Below are 22,864 nucleotides of genomic sequence, written 5' to 3'. Positions count from 1 at the left end.
TTGAAGGGATTCCATATTATACAGTCCTACAAGATTGGCAAAAATGCATTAAAGGAACATAATAGTGAAAAAACTAAATGCTGTTAGAGCTTTTTATTATTGCACTGTTGATTGCATTTAACTGTTTTATCCTCTGCAAAAGAGTTAAACACATATTTTAAATCAGCTCCAGAGCAGCAATGCACTTCTTAGGACTTATCTGAACACATCTGGTGAGCCAATGACATGAGTCATATGTGTGTAGCCACCAATCACAGCTAGCCCCCAGTTCTTTGCTACTCCTGAGCCTACATAAGTATGTTTTTCCACAAAGGATACCAAGTTAATGAAGTACATTTAAAAAAAAAAAAAAAAGTACATTGAGAAGTCTCTTAAAACTATGTGCTCTTTCTTAACCATGGAAGTTTAATTTTGACGTTCATATCCCTTTAAACTTTTTATGCATCACTCCAATTTAGTATATGACTGATTTTATGTTTAAGCAAATTAAAGTCTTACTTTGTATTTACAGGTGCCTCTGCGATACCTGTTGGCGATGTTATTTGTTAATTTCAGCCCTCTTTGGGAACCAGTAATAGAACTTGTTAAGTAAGTATTTTGTGCAACAATGTGGATTTTTTTTTTTCTCATGCAATTGCATCATGTGACAGCAAATTTATTTTTTTACTAATATTGTATCAGGTTATTATGAATTTGTCTTTCATTCTGGTGCCAGAAAGGGATAGAAAGCTTCCCAAGTTTCCCTCGTCTGCCGGATTCTTACTGTGATATTAATGGCTTATTGGAGCAGGGCCTTTCTCTTCTTCTGTTAATTTGTTCTGTAAAAGGAACAGTAAAGTTAAACTTAGACTTAAATGGATTTCTAATTTACTTATATTAGTTTTGCTTAGTGAGCTCAGGATTGTGCATATGTATTTAGCCACCTGGCAGAAGTGTTAGCAACCATATTTATGACAATGTATGTCATGTGTATACTCTTATCAGCCCTTCTAGCTTTAACCTTCAACAAAGGATACCAAGAGAACACATCATATTTGGAAATAGAAGTTTATTTGAAAGTGATTTAAATGTTTTTTATCTAAATCATGAAAATTTAAGAAATCTAAATTGGCTAAAGTTTAAGTTTAAACAGGTATATATAATATGGTCAGGTATATATATTCCTTGGTGCTACTTCTCCTTTAAGTAAAACTACAAAGAGAGAAATCTGTTGGTGCGCAGAAACCTACAATTTAAATTTTATTAACAACAAAGACAGAGTCAGGGGGGAATCTCGGCTTGCCAGTTTTGGTTTCCAAAAATAAAAAGGAGAAGAAACAAAAATAAATAAAAAGCTAAAGTGTTTCAACCCGGTTTTCAAGCTACAAAAGAAAATTTATGCTTACCTGATTAATTTGTTTCTTTTTCGACACTATGAGTCCACGGATCATCTTCATTACTTATGGGTTATTCACCTCCTGGTCAGCAGGAGGAGGCAAAGAGCACCACAGCAGAGCTGTTAAATAGCTCCTCCCTTCCCTCCCACTCCAGTCATTCGACCGAAGTTAGGAAGAGAAAGGAAAAGTCAAGGTGCAGAGGTGTCTGAAGTTTATAATAATTAACAACCTGTCTAAAAGAACAGGGGGTGCCGTGGACTCATCGTGTCTAAAAAGAAACAAATTTATCAGGTAAGCATAAATTTTCTTTTCTTTTTAAAGACGCGATGAGTCCACGGATCATCTTCATTACTTATGGGATATACCTAAGCTAGAGTACACAGATAAGGGAGGGACAAGACAGGGAACCTAAACGGAAGGCACCACTGCTTGAAGAACCTTTCTCCCAAAAGCGGCCTCAGCTGAGGCAAAAGTATCAAATTTATAGAATTTTGAAAAAGTGTGAAGAGAGGACCAAGTTGCAGCCTTGCAAATCTGTTCCACAGAAGCTTCATTTTTGAATGCCCATGAGAAAGCAACAGCCCTACTGGAATGAGCCGTAACTCTATCAGGAGGCTGCTGTCCAGCAGTCTCATATGCAAAACGGATGATACTCTTCAGCCAAAAAGAAAGAAAGGTAGCCGTAGCTTTCTGACCATTACGTTTTCCAGAGAAAATTACAAGCAAAGAAGAGGACTGACGAAAGTCCTTAGTCACTTGTAAGTAAAATTTTAAAGCACGGACCACGTCCAAATTGTGCAGTAGACGTTCTTTGTGAGAAGAAGGATTAGGACACAAGGAAGGAACAACAATCTCCTGATTAATGTTCCTATCTGAAACAACCTTAAGAAGAAAACCTAGTTTAGTATGTAAAACTACCTTATCTGAATGAAAAATAAGGTAAGGCAAAGTGTATTGCAACGCAGAGAGCTCAGACACTCTACGAGCTGAAGAAATAGCAACAAGAAAAAAAACTTTCCAAGACAACAACTTAATATCTAAGGAATGCATAGGCCCCAACCGAGCCCCTTGAAGAACTTTGAGAACTAAATGCAGACTCCATGGAGGAGTAACTGGTTTGAACACAGGCCTGATCCTAACCAAAGGCTGACAAAATGATTGTACATCTGGGACATCTGCCAGACATTTGTGTAACAAAATAGATATGGCAGAGATTTGACCCTTTAGAGAACTTGTTGATAAACCCTTCTCCAAACCTTGGAGAAAAGACAAAATTCTGGGAATCTTAACTCTACTCCATGAGTAGCCCTCTGATTCACACCAATAGAGATATTTACGCCATATCTTATGGTAAATCTTTCTAGTTACAGACTTACGAGCCTGAATCATGGTCTCTATGACCGAATCAGAAAAACCCCCGCTTGGATAAAATTAAGCGTTCAATCTCCAAGCAGTCAGCTTCAGAGAAACTAGATTTGGTGAAGGAAAGGCCCTTGAATTAGAAGGTCCTTCTTTAACTGAAGTCTCCAAGGTGGCAGAGATGACATGTCCACCAGATCTGCATACCAAATCCTGCGAGGCCAAGCAGGTGCGATGAGGATCACAGATTCCCTCTCCTGCTTGATTCGAGCATTGGCCCGAGGAAGAAGCGCAAACGGAGGAAATAGGTATGCTAGGCTGAAAGACCAAGGAACCACCAGAGCATCTTTCAGTTCCGCCTGGGGATCCCTGGACCTCGACCCGTATCTAGGGAGCTTGGCATTCTGACGAAATGCCATGAGATCTAACCCTGGCCGACCCCATTTGAGAATCAGGTTGGAGAACACTTCCGGATGGAGTTCCCACTCTCCCGGATGATTAGTCTTCCTGCTCAGAAAGTCTGCCTCCTAGTTGTCCACCCCTGGGATGTGGATCGCTGACAGATGGCAAGAATGGGCCTCCGCCCACCGGATTATCTTGGCTACCTCGGTCATCGCTAAGGAACTGACGTTATGTTGTTTGACTGGAATCTGATAAACTAGGCCAAAGCCAACTGAGGCCAGGCCAGAAGAGCATTGAAGATCGCTCTTAGTTCCAGGATGTTTATAGGAAGAACAGACTCCGTCTAAGTCCACACTCCCTGAGCCTTTAGGGAACCCCAGACAGCTCCTCACCCCAGAAGGCTGGCGTCTGTTGTCACAATCACCCAGGACGGTCTGCGAAAGTAGGTTCCCTGGGATAGATGATCCAGAGACAACCACCATTTAAGTGAGTCCCTCGTCTCCTGTTCCAGGGTTATTCGAGGAGACAAGTCTGCATAATCTCCATTCCACTGCCTGAGCATGTTTAATTGCAGAGGTCTGAGGTGGAACCGAGCAAACGGGATGATGTCCATTGCCGCCACCATCAGTCTGATTACTTCCATGCACTGAGCCACTGACGGCCGAGGAGTGGACTGAAGGGCTCGACAGGTATCTAGAATCTTTCATTTCCTGATTTCTGTCAGAAAAATCCTCATAGATCAATTAGAGTTCCCAAGAAAGTCACCCTTGTCTTCGGGATTAAGGAACTCTTTTCCAGATTTTCCTTCCACCCGTGAGTTCTCAGGAAGGATAGCACAACGTCGGTATGAGATCTTGCTTGTTGACAAGATGGCGCCTGGATTAGAATATCGTCCAGCTAAAACGCCACCGCAATGCCCCTCGGTCTTAGAACCACCAGTAGAGACCCCAGAACCTTTGTGAAAATTCTGGGTGCCGTGGCCAGTCCGAAAGGAAGAGCCACAAACTGAAAGTGTTTGTCCAGAAAAGTAAACCTCAGGAACCTGTGATGATCTCTGTGGATAGGAACATATAGATGTGCATCCTTTAAATCTACTGTTGTCATAAATTGACCCTCTTGGATCAATGGAAGAATGGTACGAATAGTTTCCATCTTGAATGACGGAGCTCTGAGAAACTTGTTTAGACTCTTGAGGTCTAAGATAGGTCTGAAGGTTCCCTCCTTTTTGGGAACCACAAACAGATTTGAATAAAAACCCTGCCCCTGTTCTTGTAATGGAATGGGAACAATCACTCCTAGGGAGGAGAGGTCTCTTACACAATGTAAGAATGCCTCTTTTTTTTTTTTTTATCTGGTTTGCAGATAATCTTGAAAGAAGAAATCTTCTTCTGGGAGGAAAATTTTTGAACTCCAGTTTGTATCCCTGAGACACTATTTCTACTGCCCAGGGATCCTGAATGTCCCGAACCCAAGCCTGAACGAAGAAGGAAAGTCTGCTCCCTACCAGATCCAGTCCCAGATCGGGGGCATGCCCTTCATGCTGTTTTGGATTCAACAGCAGGCTTCTTGTATTGTTTACCCTTGTTCCAAGACTGGTTGGGTCTCCAAGTAGGCTTAGATTGTTCTGGTTTAGAGGTGGAAGAGAGAGAATTTCCCTTGAAATTTCGAAAGGAACGAAAATTACTCTGTCGTCCTTTCTGTTTGTTTCCCTTATCCTGAGGAAGTAGATGACCCTTACCTCCCGTGATATCAGAGATAATTTCTGTCAGGCCAGGTCCAAACAAGGTCTTCCCCTTGTAAGGAATCGCTAGAAGCTTAGACTTAGATGACACGTCCGCAGACCAAGGTTTTAACCATAAGGCTCTGCGGGCTAGGATAGAGAACCCCGAACTCTTGGCTGCCAATTTAGTAATTTGCAAAGAAGCGTCCGTAATAAAAGCATTAGCTAACTTCAGAGCTTTAATCCTATCTTGGATCTCCTCTAAGGAAGTCTCAGTCCAATATGCTGCCGCACTAGTAACAGTAGCAATACACGCAGCTGGCTGCAATAGCAGACCCTGGTGAACATAAATCTTTTTAAGTAGACCCTCCAACTTTTTTCCATGGGATCTTTAAAAGCACAACTATCCTCAATGGGAATAGTAGTTTGCTTGGCTAAGGTGGAAATCACCCCTTCCACCTTAGGAACCGTCTGCCAAGTCTCCCTGACAGAGTCAGCTATAGGAAACATCTTCTTGAAAATAGGAGAGGGAGAGAAGGGAATACCTGGTCTCTCCCATTCCTTGGAAACAATCTCTGAAGCTCGCTTTGGTACTGATAAAACGTCTGAGTAAGAGGAAACTTCAAAATATCTGCCAATTTACTCGACTTCGCAGGAGTGACCACTACTGTAGAATCAGTCTAAAGTAACCAAAACCTCCCTGAGTAACAGGCGGAGGTGTTCTAGTTTAAACCTGAAAGATACAACCTCTGAATCAGTCAAAGGCAATGAACTTTCTGAGTCTGAAATTTCACCTTCCGATAGAACTTCAATACCCTCCATCTCAGTTCCCTGGGAGGGTACATCCGAGATTGCCACCATTGCATCAGAAACCTCACTGACAACATGGTTGTCTTTCCTCTTACGCTTGCCTTGTAGCATAGGAAAAGCAGACAACGCATCAGAAATTGTAGAAGACATAAGTGCAGCTATGTCTTTTAAGGTAACTCCAGCAGGTGCTAGAGCAGAAGTACAGGGCACTGCTTGTGCGGGCGTTAAAGTTTGGGATGCTTGGGGAGAAAGCTGCGGCATACTCTGAATCTCATCATTAGACTCCTGAGAAGCATCCGCCTTTAAAAAAGTTTGCTCATGAAAAATCTTTTCCCTATAACTTAAAGCCCTCTCAATACAAGAGGGACAAAAAGGGACTGGTGGTTCCACATTGGCATCCAAACACATAGAGCAAGTAACATCTTGCACGGCTCCTATGTCCATACTGAAGCACAGTAAAATAACAATGTAATAAAAACTTTACTTTTACACAAAAAAAATGTATTACAATAAAACGTTACTGGCCCTTTAAAATTTAAAAATAAACATTTTTACTGCAGGGAGAAACATGTGTCCCAAAAATAAATAACTAAATTTATACAGATTACTTTAACTCAAATAATTTTGAATGTCTAAAAAGATACTGTGTCTTTAAATTTTAAACGAAAACTATTTTCCTGCCTTAAGAGAAAAAACGTATCCTCAATTAAATGAAATAAAATTCAGACACCTACCTGCAAACCGGTTTCACTGCTATATCCCCAGCGATGCAGATGATAAGGGCTCTATAGCGCTACAACCGCTTGCTTCTAATGACTGAAAAACCATGCGGTTCTAGTGCGACGCTGATTCTCTCTCAACTGTCCGTTTGCAAGATAAGCAAAGTCGCCATAATAGTTCCGTGCACCAGACAAGGCTGAAAACTGCACAGCGTAATTAGCAAGCACGCAAAAACGATAGCCCCTCCCATCGTGGGTGTTAGTAACTACACACACCCCGACCGGCTTCATCTTAGTTAAAATAAACCGATAGGGAAAAAATAAGCTTAACTCCCAGCCCCAGTGCCTGTACTTAAGCTGTCAAGAAAAAGAACCTCCATACACAGAGAGCATGATGTCCCAACATAAAGAGCCCCATATTTCTGAGCCTTATATGTGATAGAAATATAATTAAAGTGCCCACTTTCCTCTGAGTCTTGTATCCTCCCAGAATAAAAAAAAGTCAGCACTGACCTTAATTCTGTCCGACAGCAGGACAGTCCAACAGGTTTAAGAGGTCCTCTTCCTCCCATAGCCCTGTGGAAATAATAAAGCCTGAGTTAAGCTTGCTTAAGGCCATCAGGATAAGGGCAGCATAAATGTTTGGGAGCCACCAAGAGCTCTACTGAAGAGACTGATGGCTACACCCTAGAACAAAGCAGCACAATCTTGCACTACTTTAAAAATAATAAACTCTTAATTGAAGAATCATTTCTAACGCCTAACTTTACCTCTTCCTAGAACTAACGTAGGCAAAGAGAATGACTGGAGTGGGAGGGAAGGAAAGAGCTATTTAACATCTCTGCTGTGGTGCTCTTTGCCTCCTCCTGCTGACCAGAAGGTGAATATCCCATAAGTAATGATGATAATCTGTGGACTCATCGTGTCTTTAAAAAGAAAATAAAAAACGGGTAAAGTCACATATAAATTTAAATGAAGTACATACCAATTAAAAAACATCTGCTTATAAGCAGCATTCCATTGATTCACACAGTCATTGCGGATTTGTCCAAAACATTCAATGTTCAGCTTTAATACTACATAGAAGTTATTAACCTCAGTCTATTTTCCATAGTTCTCATGCAAATGAAATGGAGAATAAATCTTTTTGGAGAGTATTCTATGAACAGTTGATGAAGTCAGCCGACCATGCAGGTAAGGACGTTTTTGTTTAGTAAACAACAATAAATATAAATTGCTATGTTGGTCTATATTTTTTACTAGTGAATGTAAAATATGGTTATTCTACTCAAATTTCTTCATTACATCAGATGCCTTAGCAGATGCTTGACATTTTACAAAGATTTCAAACTTAACATCCGGCAATTTTATGTACGTGCATTTATTCTGGGGCCAAATAGCCCCTCCCCCATAAAAAGGTATCATTGCTATTAGATGTATAAAACATAATGTGGGCATTATAAGTAGCTGGCAAAATCATTTAATAATATTATTTCCCAGTGTTTTTCATAAAACTTACTTTTTCTCTTACAGAGAAAGAACTACAAGATGAACTCAAGGAGGAATCTAACTGCAGCCTTAGTCTGGGATCTGAGAATTCCCCTGCAGGAGTCAGGACCTTATTTGATGTTGTGTTGAAACTGAGGACAGGAATAAATGACCGGACAGATTACACCAATTTCCGGTTCCTTCTTTGGAAGTCGATGGCCCTCTTCCCTGACCGGGTGGAACCAAGGTCCAGAGAGCTATCCCCACTGTTTCTCAGATTTATTGGGTAAGTATCGCTATGATGTAATATACATAGGCGTAAACCATTTTGTTGAACTATTTTTGACTTTGACTTCTTTTCTTTCCTATGGCATGGAGAGTCCACAAAACATTCTAATTACTAGTGAGATATTCACTCCTGGCCAGCAGGAGGAGGCAAAGAGCTCCCCAGCAGAGCCGTTAAGTATCACTTCCTTTACCCATAACCTCCAGTCATTCTCTTTGCCTTGATCACGGGAGGATGGCGAAGATGGTGTCTGAAGATTTTAATCCTTTTAATGTGTACTTTTCCCTGCAAGCAAGGATTGGGGCTATGCTGTGTCCATGTCAATATCTTTAGTAAGAGTAATGGTGGCTATTAGCAGTTAGAAGACGGCTAGGTAGTCTTTGTTTAAACTTCTAACATTATTGCTACCTCCTATTATAGAAAGCCAGAGTTGGTTACTCTGTTCTTTCTTTTCTGTAGGTCCCTGGTAGAAATGGTGAAGCTGCCACACCTCCGTAAACAGCTCCTGCCTGACAAAGCAGGATTCACAGGTAAGTGCTTTCCCTTCTAGGTTTGAAGGTACCGGCACTATAGGGGTTAAATCCTTGTGTAAAGTATTTAAATCTGATTTAGGGGCACTGCTTTTATGTGAAAAGAGGCATGATTTTCCTCTATCTACAGTGGCAAGTGGATTTGGGCTATTCCGGTAACATGGAGGTGTTTTTTGCTACCGAGTGTGTCCGGTTTTCTGTGCTGGTGGGGTAGCAACTTCTGGAGGGGTAAGACCTCAGCAGAGCAGAGGGTTTTAAGTGCTTATTTATGTTTTATTGCTTCAGAGAAATAAACTTAATTTGGCATTTAATTTAAAAGTAAAGTTTTTATTACATTTATTTTTGTTGATTGTGAACTGATATCCAATTATGGACACTAATACTGAAGTTGATTCATTTAAAAAATGCTTATTGTGTTTGGAGGCTAAAATTATTCCTCCTGTACAGTTTTGCTCTTTATGTTTAAATAAAACTTTAAAGTTTTTAAAGATAAGATTTCTCTCCCTGAGCCTCCTGTCTCTAAGGATAGTGTTTTCCTAGCTACGCCTCAGCTTTTCCCCTCAAGCTTCACATGCAGTGCCCTGCAGTTCCTCTCAACCTCCTGGGGGTGTTTTTTTACCTGGAGATTTCACTGCGCAGATTACTTCTGCTGTTTATGCAGCTTTATCAGCTTTTCCAAAGGTTTCTGGTAAACGAAAGAGGAACTCTAAACATATTGATATTAGTAAGACTGACTCTGCTAAAGCTATCGGTTTGTCTCAATTATCTGATGAGGATGATTCTTCAGTGGCTTTTGAGAGGGAATTGTCCCATTCTGATACTGTAGTGACAAATTCTGCAGATTCAGAGGAGATTATTTAAGATTTAAGTTGGAACATCTTTGAGTTCTTTTGAAGGAGGTTCTTGCTACTTTGGAAGAATCCAAATCCGTTGCGGAGAATCCAAAGAGGTCTAGTAAGCTTAATAGGGTATATGATGTACCTTCATCTGTGGAAGCATTTCCAGTTCCAGACCGTATGGCAGATATTATAACTCAGGAATGGGATAAACCAGGGATTCCTTTTTCCCCATCCCCTGTTTTTAAAAAGAGATTTCCTGTTGCTGACTCTATTCATGGCGCACGGTGCCCAAGGTAGAGGGAGCTATCTCTACTCTGGCTAAGAGAACTACTATTCCTATTGAAGATAGTTGTTTTTTTCAAAGATCCCATGGATAAGAAGCTTGAGGCTTTTCTGAAGAAGATGTACATTCCTCAGGGATTACAGTGGCAACCTGTTGCTAGTATTGCTACAGTTGCGGGGGCAGCATCTTATTGGTGTGATGATTTATTTAATCTTATCCTAGAAAAGACTACGATAGAGGAGATCCAAGACAGGATCAAGGCTCTCAAGCTAGCCAATACCTTTATTTGTGATGCCAACATGCAAGTTCTTAGGTTGGGTGCTAAGATTTCTGGTTTTACTGTTTTAACGCGCAGAGCTCTCTGGTTAAAATCTTGGTCTGCAGATGTTACATCTGATTTATCAATTTCAGTCGGACAACATCACCTCGGTGGCCTACATCAATCACTAGGGAGGAACTCGGAGTTCCTTGGCAATGAAGGAGGTGTCTCACATTCTCCAGTAGGCGGAGTCTCACGATTGCCATCTCTCTGCCATCCACATACCAGGGGTTGACAACTGGGAGGCGGATTTTCTAAGCAGGCAGACTTTTCATCCCGGAGAGTGGGCTCTCCACCCAGAGGTTTTCACAATGATAACTCTCAGGTGGGGGGTTCCGGAGTTGGATCTGATGGCGTCTCATCAAAACGCCAAGCTTCCAAAGTACGGTTCAAGGTCAAGAGATCCTCAAGCCATTCTGGTAGATACTCTAGTGGTTCCTCTGAGCTTCAATCTAGCATACCTGTTTCCTCCGTTTGCTTTGCTTCCACGAGTAATTGCTCACATCAAACAGGAGATAGCTTCTGTGATTCTAATAGGTTCTGCATGGCCTCGCAGGATCTGGTTCGCGGATCTGGTGACGATGTCATCTCTTCCGCCGTGGAGGTTACCTTTCAGGAAGGACCTTCTACTTCAGGGTCCCTTTCTTCATCCAAATCTGGTTTCTCTGAAGCTGACTGCTTGGAGATTGAACGTCTAAGTTTGCCTAGACATGGCTTCTCTGAGAAAGTCATAGATACTATGCTTCAGGCTCGTAGACCGGTTACTCACAGAATTTACCATACGGTATGGTGTAAATACCTTCATTGGTGTGATTCAAAAGTTTTTTTTTTTTGGAACAAAGTAAGGGTTCCTCGAAATTTGGCTTTTCTTCAGGAGGGCATGGAGATGGGTTTGTCAGTCAGTACTTTGAAGGGTCAGATTTATGCTCTGTCTATTCTTCTGCATAAATGTCTTGCAGTTCTGCCAGATGTTCAACCTTTTGTTCAGGCCTTGGTCAGAATCAGGCCTATGTTTAAATCTGTTGCTCCTCCTTGGAGTTTTAACCTTGTTCTTAGAGTTCTGCAGCAGGCTCCCTTTGAGCCGATGCATTCTGTTAGTAATAAATTACTATCTTGGAAGGTTTTGTTTCTTCTTGCTATTTCTTCTGCTCGCAGAGTTTCCGAACTTTTGGCTCTGCAGTGTGATTCCCCTTACCTTATTTTTCATGACGATAAGGTGGTCCTTCATACTAAGCTGGGGTTTCTCCCTAAGGTAGTGTTGGATCGTAATATTAATCAGGAAATTGTTGTTCCTTCTTTTTGTCCTAACCCTTCTTCCCAGAAGGAAAGTCTTTTGCATAACTTGGATGTTGTGCATGCTCTTAAGTTTTACCTTCAAGCAACTAAAGATTTTCGGCAGACTTCTGCCTTGTTTGTTTTCTCTGGTAAACATAGGGGTCAGAAGGCCACTTCTACCACTTTTTCTGTCTGGTTGAGAAGTGTTATCCATTTAGCTTATGAGACAGCTGGACAGCAGCCTCCTGAGAGAGTTATGGCTCACTCTACTAGAGCTGTTTCATCTTCATGGGCTTTCAAAAATGTGGAGCAAATCTGTAAGGCGGCCACTTGGTCCTCTATACATACTTTTTCCAAATTCTACAGATTTGATACTTTTGCCTCAGCTGAGGCTTCTTTTTGGAGAAAGGTTCTTCAAGTGGTGGTGCCTTCAGTTTAGGTCCGCCTGTCTTGTTCTCCCTCCCTATTCATTCTGTGTCCTCTAGCTTGGGTATTGGTTCCTACTAGTAATTTAGAGTGTTTCGTGGACTCTCCATGCCATAGGAAAAAAACCAAAATGTATGCTTAACTGATAAATGTCTTTCTTTCCTGGCATGGAAAGTCCACGACCCACCCTTATTCAAATTAAGACTGCAATTTTTTTGTCTAGTCCTCAGGCACCTCTATACCCTTGTGTTATCTTCTTTTTCCGTTTCCCTTAGGCTGAATGACTGGGGGTTATGGGTAAGGAAAGTGATACTTAAATGAACATGAAACCCCCAAAAAAATATTTCATGATTCAGATAGAGAAAACAATTTTAAACAACTTTACAATTTACTTCTATTATTTAATTTGCTTCCTTCTCTTGTTATTCTTTGCTGAAAGGTTTATCTAGGTAAGCTCAAGAGCAGCAGAGAACCTAGGTTCTAGCTGTTGATTGGTGGCTGCATATATATACCTATTGTAATTGGCTCACCCATGTGTTCAGTATGAAACCATTTGTGCATTGCTGCTCCTTCAACAATAGAAGTAAATTAGAAAATGTTTAAAATTGTATTCTCTATCTGAATCATGAAAGAAAAAATGTGGGTTTCATGTCCCTTTAACAGCTCTGCTGGAGTGCTCTTTGCCTCCTCCTGCTGGCCAGGAGTGAATATCCCACTAGTAATTAGAATGTTTCGTGGACTCTCTATGCCCATAAATAAATAAATTTATCAGGTAAGCATACATTTTGTTTTCACCTTTTTTATCTTTGGTGATATAGGCCTGTCTCTAACTTATATTAAATATAGTTGCATTTTGTAAAGATCGTTATTACTATTATTTTTTGTATATCACTTTGGTGTTAGACTTCTACTTTTTTTTATACAAATAACTAACTTAACAGCAATAAAGTTTAAGCAATAAAAAGGAAATACCCCCATACACAATAATATTCTTTTCCTAGGAAATGGTAGACAAATCCTAAATATTTTCCGTATTTATTCAAAACTTTCACTTAATCTTTGCTAGATTGTACTAAACTCGTCCCACCACTTAATGGAATTTGTCACACATCCCTCCAAAATCTCATGGATTTTTTTATGTAAATTGTTCTGGGAGAAATAGGACAAAGGTGTATGATCTTATGATAATTTGTACAATATGGATATCTTTTTAAATGTTTTTAAATCTATAATATTAATACAACTATGTAAAGCAGAAGACATGGCATGGACTGCAGAATTAACTTGTTACAGGGACCATTTATGGTCAGAGCTTCATATTTGGCTATGTGCCTGGTTTTGCTGTATTAATCATTTGGATGGATTAAGTGCAGTGGGTGATATTAGTTTCTAATTTAGAATTAACTTGGTGCAATGACAATTTATGATTAGTGCAGAGACCAAGTGAAAGGATCACATACATGATTACAAAATATTTGCAAGTAATCAAGAGCGAGTTTTCAATAAAGATGTGGTTTTATTTGACATAATTTGTCTAACATATGATATGTGTATGTCTCTTAGATGGGTAAGGTCTTCATACTAACCATATTCAGTCTTACCCTGTGAAATGACTCCCCTGCTTTCCTCTTTCTTGTGAAAGTTAGCTTATATGTAAGACCTTGCAAATGACACTGTACTGTGTCCTTACCCTTCAGCATCCGTTTGTAATGAACAGTTACAAATGGAGAGTTTTACACTGGTTTAAACAAATTGTAAATAACTTAAATATTGTGTAGAACTGCTTGAGCCACATCAACATGTAAGGTAGAAATCCTTTCATTTAGGATTAAATCTAATAAATAAATTAAGTTCCCTCTTATGAACATGTTTGTTTTAGTAAATAATATTTGTTTTTAACCTCAGCAATGAATATTATCCTGCTGATTTACTGGTGGCTCCGTCCCAAGACCTGAGGAAAAGGAATCTAGAGAAGCCCAGTACTGAAGATGAGGGTAACGCACTAGAAGAGGACACTATAGTGGAGGAAGAGGATGATGCAGCATTGGATGAAAGAAAAACTGCAGGTTCACAGAAAATGAAAACTAGACGAGCTGCTTCAAAGTAAGTCCTTGTTAGAGACGTGCCATTAACCATCAGTAATGTTTTATATTGATGAGTCAGGCTCATTATTCGCGCGTTCAGCCCAAATGATCAGTATCCTATTTGATAAAAGCTTCAGTATTATTGTTGTGAAAGTTTTAGTATGCAGCAGTCACAAGCAGCATGAACCTTCAAGGGATATGAAACCCAATCATTTGTGATTCAGACAGAGCATATCATTTTTTTAAAAAAAGTTTCCAATTTATTTGTATTAACAAATGTGCATGGTATTCTTTGTTGAAGAGATTCCTAGATAGGCGCCTGGAGTACTACATAGTAGGACATAATGCTGCCATCTAGTGCTCTTGCAAATTAATAACATTCTTGCAAAACTGCTGCCATATAGTGCTCCAGACATGTGCACGCTCCTGATCTTAACTCCCTGCAGTTCAACAAAATATACTAAGAGAAGAAAGAAAATTTGATGATAGAAGTAAATTAAAGAGTGGTTTAAAATGACATGCTCTATCTGAATCCTAAAAGAACCATTTTGTTTTTCATGTCCCTTTCAGTAATAGGCTGCAATAGGCATATTTTTAAAAGGGACAGTTAAGTTTTTTTATCATTTAGTTTTGCAATGTGCTACAAACAAACAAAAAACTAAGGCTTTGCATATTGTACATACTCCTTATGGTATTGCTTACTACCTATCCCCTTGTTTGTATTAATCTACAGTGGCCACCTTTAATTCTCAAGATCCCCCCCGCCCCGGTGTTTCTAGTAGAATAGAGCCATTAGATAAAGTGTCAGCGGCCTGTTGTTTTATAATATACAAACCAAACCCATAACAGTGACAAGGGAGCACAGTCTTAAAGAACCACTAAATGAAGTAGAATTGAATAATTAACATGTGCATAATAAAAAGACAATGATTTAACACCTACTCTGAATTTCAAATAAGCAGTAGATTTGTTTTCTGGCAAATTTATTTTTTCTCTCATTTTCTGACCCCCTGTATCATGTGACAGACATCTGCCAATCACAGACTAGTATACATATACCCTGTGAGCTTGTGCATATGCTCAGTATGATCTTTTTCCACAGAAAGTGTGCATATAAAAAGACACTGCAAAATTCGATAATGGAAGTAAATCGGAAAGTGTTCTGAGCCATAAAAGTTTATTTTGACTTGAGTGTCCCTTTAAAGGGACAGTCTAGTATAAATTAAACTTTCATTATTCAGATAGGACTTGTAAGTTTAATCAACTTTCCAATTTACTTTTTTTTATTTTTATTTATTTATTTACATTTTTATTGAGGTATTCAAAAAAAGACAACAAAGAGTATACAATTCAGTTTAAAAAGTACAGGGACGAAGACATACTGGAAATTATACATGACCCTTGGGCATAGTGTCGCCCTGTTTATAAATATACAAACACAGTTGTCCGTTCTATGAGATACCTAAATGAAAGAAAGGAGTATAGTCCAGGCATGGAAGAACAAATTATGTCAATTTCTCTAATTTTGCCCAAAATTTTTCAATAAAATTTAAACATGCTTATAAACAAACCTTTAGGCTGGGAGACACATCTCTCAGTCAGAGAAAGAAATTGGAGAGAAGGAGAAAGAGGAGGAGAAGGAAAAAAAAAAAGGGGGAGAGGGAGGTAAAGGGGTCATGTCAATAGTGCCTCATGGAAAGCACACTATTAAGGAGCTCAAATTAAATCTGTCTGCTCCATAGGGCCAGCATCATTTCGTGAACCTCTAGGTGGTGTGTTTTTAGATAGTGGTATCTCTTCAAGGAAAGGAGATCAGCAACTGCTGTTCTCCAGTCTTCCGAGGTAGGGATAGTCTTGGTTTTCCAAAATTTTGGAATGAGCTTCTTAGCTGCAGTGAGCATGAGTAGTAAGAGAGGGTGTTTGCCCATACCAGACATCTTTGGAAGTGATAGGAACAGTAAGGTGCTTGGATCATGAGGAACCTGTGTATCCAATATTACGGACATTTCTGACAAAATTTCCCGCCAGAAGTCCCCAAGCCTGGGGCAAGTCCACCAGATATGGAGGAGCGAACCCTCCTTTCCACAGCCCCTCCAGCAAGTGTTATTAAGTGAGGGGTATATCTTGTGCAATCGGGACGGGGTTAGATACCATCTACACAAGAGTTTTATGTGGATTTCTTGTATCACTGCCGAGACTGAGGATTTTTTGGTCAGACGGAAAGCTTGGCGCCAAGATTCATCTTCTAAGTTGCAATTTAACTCCTTCTTCCATGAGTACGTGTAGGAAGGGAGGTTTAATGAATCAGGGTTGCTAAGGATTTTGTAGATTTTGGATATCAAGTGAGTCGGACTCGTTTGCGAAACGCAAAGCTCCTCATAGGGTGTCAGTTTTCTACCAAACTCTCCTTTGTGTTTGTGATGTGATATAAAATGAATCAATTGGTGGTAGTGAAGCCAAGAGGAGAAAATCTCCCCATGTGCCTCTGCCATGTCGGAGTGTGTTTTTAACTTCCCCTCTACCGTGACAAAAGTTATCGTACCTGTGCGGAGGCTATATGGTTGTAATTTAGTAAAACCCAATTTGCGGAATGGGAGGTCAGTGTGCTCTATGATGGGTGTAAGTGGGGCATTCCTGGAAGAAATGTGTGTAATCGTGGCCATTGTTCTGTCCCAGTCTGTCAATACATTAGCTGTAATGAGATAGTCATTAATAAGCTTGGGTCTGAGTTGAGGTGTTGTCCATCCCAGTGTAGCAATATTGTTTAACTTAAGTATTTGTCTATCTATGTTAATCCATGCTTTATTACCAGGGTTGTGGGCCCATTCCACCATGTGTTGTAACGAAATTGCTTGTTTATATCTTCCCAAACAGGGCACCCCCAAACCCCCCCATCCCTCGGAAGATACATAGTTTTCCTAGGGATTCTGGATCTAGCCCTATCCCATATGTATTGTTCAAGTATTTTTTGTAATTGCGGGATGAAGCCCTCAGGAAGTGAAATGGGGAGAGCCTGGAGAAGATACTCAGGGCAGGATGTTCATTTTAAGCACCCCAATTCTCCCTAGCCATGATAACTTTTTGCTTTTCCAAGACGACAGGTCTCGGACAATGTCATTTTTTAAGGCGTTATAATTGAGTTTGATTAAGTCAGATGTGCTGGTGGAGAGAAATATACCTAAGTATTTTAATTTGTGCCGCGCGATAGGGATGTTATAAGCGCTACTCAGATGATTGATGGAGCTTGGATTAGAATTTATGTTGAGGAGTTCAGATTTGGAAAAGTTTAATTGGAAATTGGAGACCCTACTATAATTGCTCAATTCCGTAAGTAATGCAGGGACAGATGTGTCGGCCTCAGTCAATGTGAGCAACGCATCATCCGCATAGAGGGCTTGTTTATGTTCTTGCCCCCCTATCACCATGCCCCTGATCTCAGTGTTATTTCTGATCTTCTGAGCCAGTGTCTCCATGGAGATGGCAAAGAGGAGAGGGGAAAGGGGGCAGCCCTGCCTAGTGCCGTTTTGTATATCAAACGAATCCGAGAGGACACCGTTAGCTCTAATTCTAGCATTGGGATGAGAGTACAAAGCCATTGCCATCTTTAGAAAGGGCTCAGGGGAGCCCATTTCTTGCATAGACCTTTGCAGAAAAGACCATCGAACCCGATCGAAGGCCTTCTCCGCATCGGTTGCCAAAAGGACCAGGGGTGTATTTGTCGCTTTTGCATGGTTAATAAGATGCAGAATTTTTATGGTGTTATCCCGGGCTTCTCTTCCCGGGACAAAGCCAACTTGGTCGGTGGCAATCAATTTAGGCAGATATTTGTTTAATCTATTGGCGAGAACCTTAGCTAATAATTTTACATCCGAGTTTATAAGAGATATGGGTCTAAAGTTTTCGGGACGGGTGGCTGTCTTGCCAGGCTTAGGAATAACTGTAATGTGGGCTTCTAGGAGAGATGCAGATAGAATAGGGTTTTTTTGTAGATTGTTAAATAACTGTAACATATGGGGGAACAGCAGGGTGCTAAATGTCTTATAATATCTAGGAGTGAAACCATCTGGCCCTGGACATTTGCCCGCCGAAGTGTCTTTTAAGGCCTGCTGAAGTTCCTCTAAGGTGATAGTGGATGCAAGATCTTCACTCTCACTGTCAGTCAGAGTGGGGAGGTTAAGATTAGAGAAAAATGTATCCATGTGTTCCCTGAGGGTACTCTCAACCAAATTAGGTTGAGATGGCGGGGTAGTGTTATCTATATTGTATAGTGCCTTGTAATAGTCCCTAAAGGTGGAAGCAATGAGTTTACTACTATGAACTATTTTGCCCTCTGTAGTGTGTAGAAATTGGATATATGAGGCCAATTGTCTCCTCCGAAGGGTTCTCGCCAGCACTCTACCCGGTTTATTACCTCCCTCATAGAAATATTGTTTCAGACGTAAGGCCGTTCGCTGATGTTGTTTTATAAGATATTGTTTAAGTTCTGCTCTTGTGGACATCAGCTCCTGTCTACAGGTGTCGTTAGAGGGTTCTTGTTTATGTGTTTCCTCCAGGGAGCTAATCTTTTCTAGTAAGTTTGTGTGATAAATTTTGGCTTGCTTTGATAGTCTAATACTATGTTTGATAAATATTCCACGGATTACCGATTTGTGTGCTTCCCATTCCAATGCAGAGGATGAGGCTGTGCTCGCATTGAGCGAGAAGTATTCAGAGAGGGTCCTCTCTGCCTCGCTCAGAATAAGCGGATAGTCTAAAAGGGAATCGTCAAGTCTCCAGTTTTTACTTATTACTGGGAGGTCGGGCCAAAGGATGGAGCAGGTAACAGGGGCGTGGTCAGACCATGTGATATTACCTATTTCGCAGTGCGTGGTGAGGGAAAGGCCAATAGAGTCAGTCATGATGTAGTCAATTCATGAGTAGCAGTTGTGGGGTGCAGAAAAAAAAGTATAGTCCCTGTCATTGGGGTGCAGGATTCTCCAAATGTCGTGTAAAGCATGTGTGGTTAGGGCAGATCTGACTTTTCTTAGAACTGAGCTAGGTATACTGGCGGTTCCCTTTGAGGTGTCCACAAGTGGGTTAATGCTAAGATTGAAATCACCGGCTAGAAAAACCACACCCTTAGCGTGGTCTAGTAGGAGGTTCAGTACTTGTTTTAAGAATTTATCCTGGGCAGTATTAGGTGCGTATACATTTAGGATAGTAAGGGGTTGGCCGTGTAGAGTGCCCACCAGGAGGATAAATCGTCCTTTCGGGTCTTTGGTTAGGTGAGTAATTTGTACGGGAAGTGTTTTATGGATAAGAATTCCCACTCCGTTTTTTTTATCAGGGCCGGAGGCAAAGATGGATGTGGGAAAGTGTTTAGGGACCCAATGCGGTTCTCTGCCCCTCTGAAAATGGGTTTCCTGTAATAAAATAATTTGGCTTTTTAATTTATTCAGTTCTTGGAGAGCAATCGAGCGCTTACCCGGGCTGTTAAGGCCCTTAGCGTTTATTGAAGTTAGTCTAAGAGAATGTTCACAAAATCTGCTGCGCTGCATAGTGGATGGGAAGAAAGGGAAAAAAAAAGGGTTAAATAAAGGAGAGCAGAGAGAAAAAGAGGAAGCATAAACAGAGTCAGAAGAAAAATACAAGAGGTATTAGAGAGAAGCACTCAAACAGTTAACAACTATTGAGAGCCTTAGTATACAAGTAGGGAAAACAAACAAAGGGGATTAGAGGAAGCAGAAAGGTAGCGCTCCAAGAGAGGAGTGAGCACCCTTTTCTTGTGAAAGGGTTACAGAAATGGGGTAGTGTCTTCGTAACCGAATTTGTGGAAAGCTTAAAGAAAACGGCGTTTATTATTGATGGCATAGATGGGGGGGGGGGGGGGGGGGAGAGCAGAATAGGGAAGGGGAGGGGGGAGGGTAATGGGGTAATAAGAAGGGGGGGAAAAGGACTCAGGGGGTACCTAACTTGCGCATTGTGGCTTTCCGCAACCCCCAAGGCATCAGTGACATAGTGCATATGTGTCTTGATAATATCTAAGTTCAGGGTAGGGAGTCCCCATAAGGGGTCATTGTATTAGAGGACACTAGTATCTGTTATTGTAATAGAGGGGGTGGGGCTCTGATTGTAAGAAAATGAGGGCAATAACTGGGTGAAGAGGTTGCTCCACCAATCTAAGGGTTTTTCAGGCAAAAAGGAAAGGAAAGCCCCTGCTATGCGCCAGTTATTAGGGGAGTGTTAGTAGATAGACCTGTTTTAGCAGATGTATACATAAAAAACAAACATAGCAATGTAAATAACATCTCTAACAATGATAAACAACATATAACTTGTTCAACTATTCTGCTGTACACAAACCCCTCTTACCCCTTCCTTGTAGTAGAAACCTGAATAGGGGAGAGAAAGGCACACAAGACAAATTTCAAAACATTTTCCACAACAGTGAAACACAATCAAAAATGCTCTAAGAACAGGTCAGGTCTTTCTGCCGCTGTGGGCCTAAAGAAGAGAGCACTAAAACCAAAAGGATACTGCATAGGGTGGAGGGGTAAGTATGTATGTTTCACCTCCCTTCATCTCTCCATGTCCAAGAGTCAAATGTTGCATCAAGTCAAGGTCTGGACAACAATATCCCAGGCCAGCTAGTGATAGAGAAGTGTTGATGAGGCAAGTTCACAGGTTATCCTATGAGCATGGAGATTCCAGGAAGCAGGAGGGCAACCTCTCCCTCATTGTCGAAACTAAGACAGTCTCTTTGAGTCGTGTGAAGAAGGTCAGCCTGGGGTTGAGGAGTCTCTTGAAGAAGATGAAGATGAAGAGGCCAGGTTGTTTTTGTCGTTATTCAGGGAAACACATCTGTCGGGGGAAGCTGGTATTGAGAGCTCCCTGTAGAATAGGCTAAGGTCAGACCCAGGTCAGTAAATAGCCGTTTTGTTGTTGGCTGAGGCTATTAGCGAGACCGGGAATCCCCATCTGTATTGTTTTTTGTGCAATTTCAAGGTGGTAGTGACGTTAGAGAGTTCCCTTCTTTTCTGAAGAGTGGTGGGAGAAAGGTCTGTGTAGAGCTGTATCTCCTCTCCTGCATGCATAATTGGGTGCTTTGCTCTTGCACAGCGCAAGAGATCCTCTTTATCTTTGTATTTAAGAAATTTGACAATTATATCCCGTGGCAGGGCTTTAGGAGGAGGTCTAGGTCTCAAGGCTCTATGAGCCCTCTCTATTTGGATATCTTCGCCAGAGGGGTTATCTTTAATTACTCTAAATAGGGCCTGAAGATAACCTTCAATTGCTTGGGGAAAAATGGTCTCCGCCACTCCCCTTATTCTAAGGTTATTTCGGCGAGTCCTATTTTCTAGGTCCTCGAGCTTTTCAGAGAGCAGATAGACCCTGTTATCTAATTCCTGGATTCCAGCAGTGTTAGATTGAACTTCAGTAGTTAAAGCAGTATGGTTTGATTCCAATGTCACAACTCTCTTCTCCATAGCCCCTAGATCTTTTCGCAGATCTCCAAAGAGGGTCCTCATTTCATGAAGCACAACTTTAATATCATCCTTGGAGGACAAATGAGTTATGTCTTTTTTTGTTATAAAGGAGCTTAAGTCTGGTGCTTCCATATCCCCTATTACTGCCCCAGGGGCTACTGAATCTGTAGATTCTTCTCTGTTTGGGGTAAGCGAACCTTTGGGTATAAGATACTGATTGAGTGTCTTACAGGAAGGTGTTTTGTCTCCTTTAGCTTGCCTCTTGCAAGGCATCCCCTGGTCTCTCGTGGTGTTTCTCTTAAATTGATGCGTGTACTTCACTGTGTATAATAAAGAAGATAGATTTAAGTTTCTAAGCTAGGCGATTTGAGGAGGTTAGGGTGAGAGTCCATTCACTATCTGTATTGGAGCAAACAAACTGTTTCACTCACAGGCCATGCGGTTGAAGACAGAGCAGTCACACAGCTCCACCAAGCACAGGAATATGATGCAAAAGTTATTGTGCCTTAAGGGGATGAGGGAGATGAACAAGGCAAAATAAGGCAAATACAGGTTTCACTTCCCCTTGTCCCGTATTATAAACGTGATTGGGAGGGTGAGAGGGAGTCCTATTCACAGTACAGCCGTTATGCTGTAGTGTCCTTTCTCTTTCTATGACTTGTGACGCAGTTAGTGAGAATTAATAACACCTTGAGATTATTAGTTGAATGTCCAGCCTAAGGTGTGGGACTCTGCGTTTGTAAAGGCAGCCTATATTATTTGCTGCATTCGGGAGTATTTGCAGATATGCCCCCCTTCCCTCCGGCCTGCGGTATAAAGGGAGCGCCCCGGGAGCCCACGTGTAAATATGGCAGCCTCACCTACCGCACTCAGTCTTCTCGGCTACTACCGCTCTCCTCCTTGTCTCTCAGAATATATCGCTGGGCAGTGTGATCAGCGTGTCCCCTGTCAGCCGGGTCTTACCGCACCTCTGTCTTGCAATCACTACGGTGATGTCAGCTCCCTCCGGTGTGTTGCAGGCCCCAAGCAGATTACCTCTCCTCCAAAATATGTAGTTAGATCAGGGATTACACGGACTGTAACAAGCATGAGGAGGGGTTGTTAGGTATTGTAAGGTATCAAAAGGGTAAAGAAGTTAGGGATCCATGCCATCAATTTTAGCTTTTATTCGGTCTAGAAGACAGGAGCCCTTCTAGCAAGCTGCCATCTCCTAGCGTGGCTAGACTCCGCCCCCTTCCAATTTACTTTTATCATCAAATTTGCTTTTTTCTCTTGGTATTCTTAGTTTAAACTAAACATAGGTAGGCTCATATGCTAATTTCTAAGCCTTTGAGGGCTGCCTCTTATCACATGCTTTTTAAATCTCTTTTCAACACGAGACAAAGTACACGTGGGCGATATAGATAACACTGTGTTCAGGCACAGGGGGTTATTTAAGATTTAGCACAAAACAATTCTAAATGCAAGTCAATAGATAATAAA

General features: G+C 41.1%; 1 protein-coding gene across 1 annotated transcript in view; it reads left to right on the top strand.

Annotated features, from left to right (window-relative positions):
• UTP20 (UTP20 small subunit processome component) overlaps positions 1-22,864 on the top strand; it is a 350,150-nt gene that overhangs the window by 61,386 nt on the left and 265,900 nt on the right. The window contains exons 19-22 of the mRNA XM_053716993.1: positions 512-588; positions 7,501-7,580; positions 7,920-8,160; positions 13,738-13,935. Of these exons, the coding sequence (XP_053572968.1) occupies positions 512-588; positions 7,501-7,580; positions 7,920-8,160; positions 13,738-13,935 (596 nt within the window). The remainder of the gene's footprint in view (positions 1-511; positions 589-7,500; positions 7,581-7,919; positions 8,161-13,737; positions 13,936-22,864) is intronic.

This window comes from Bombina bombina, chromosome 6, assembly GCF_027579735.1.
Source record: "Bombina bombina isolate aBomBom1 chromosome 6, aBomBom1.pri, whole genome shotgun sequence".
Lineage (NCBI taxonomy): Eukaryota > Metazoa > Chordata > Amphibia > Anura > Bombinatoridae > Bombina > Bombina bombina.
Note: the sequence above shows the minus strand (reverse complement) of the source record. Positions and strands in the feature narration are given on the sequence as shown.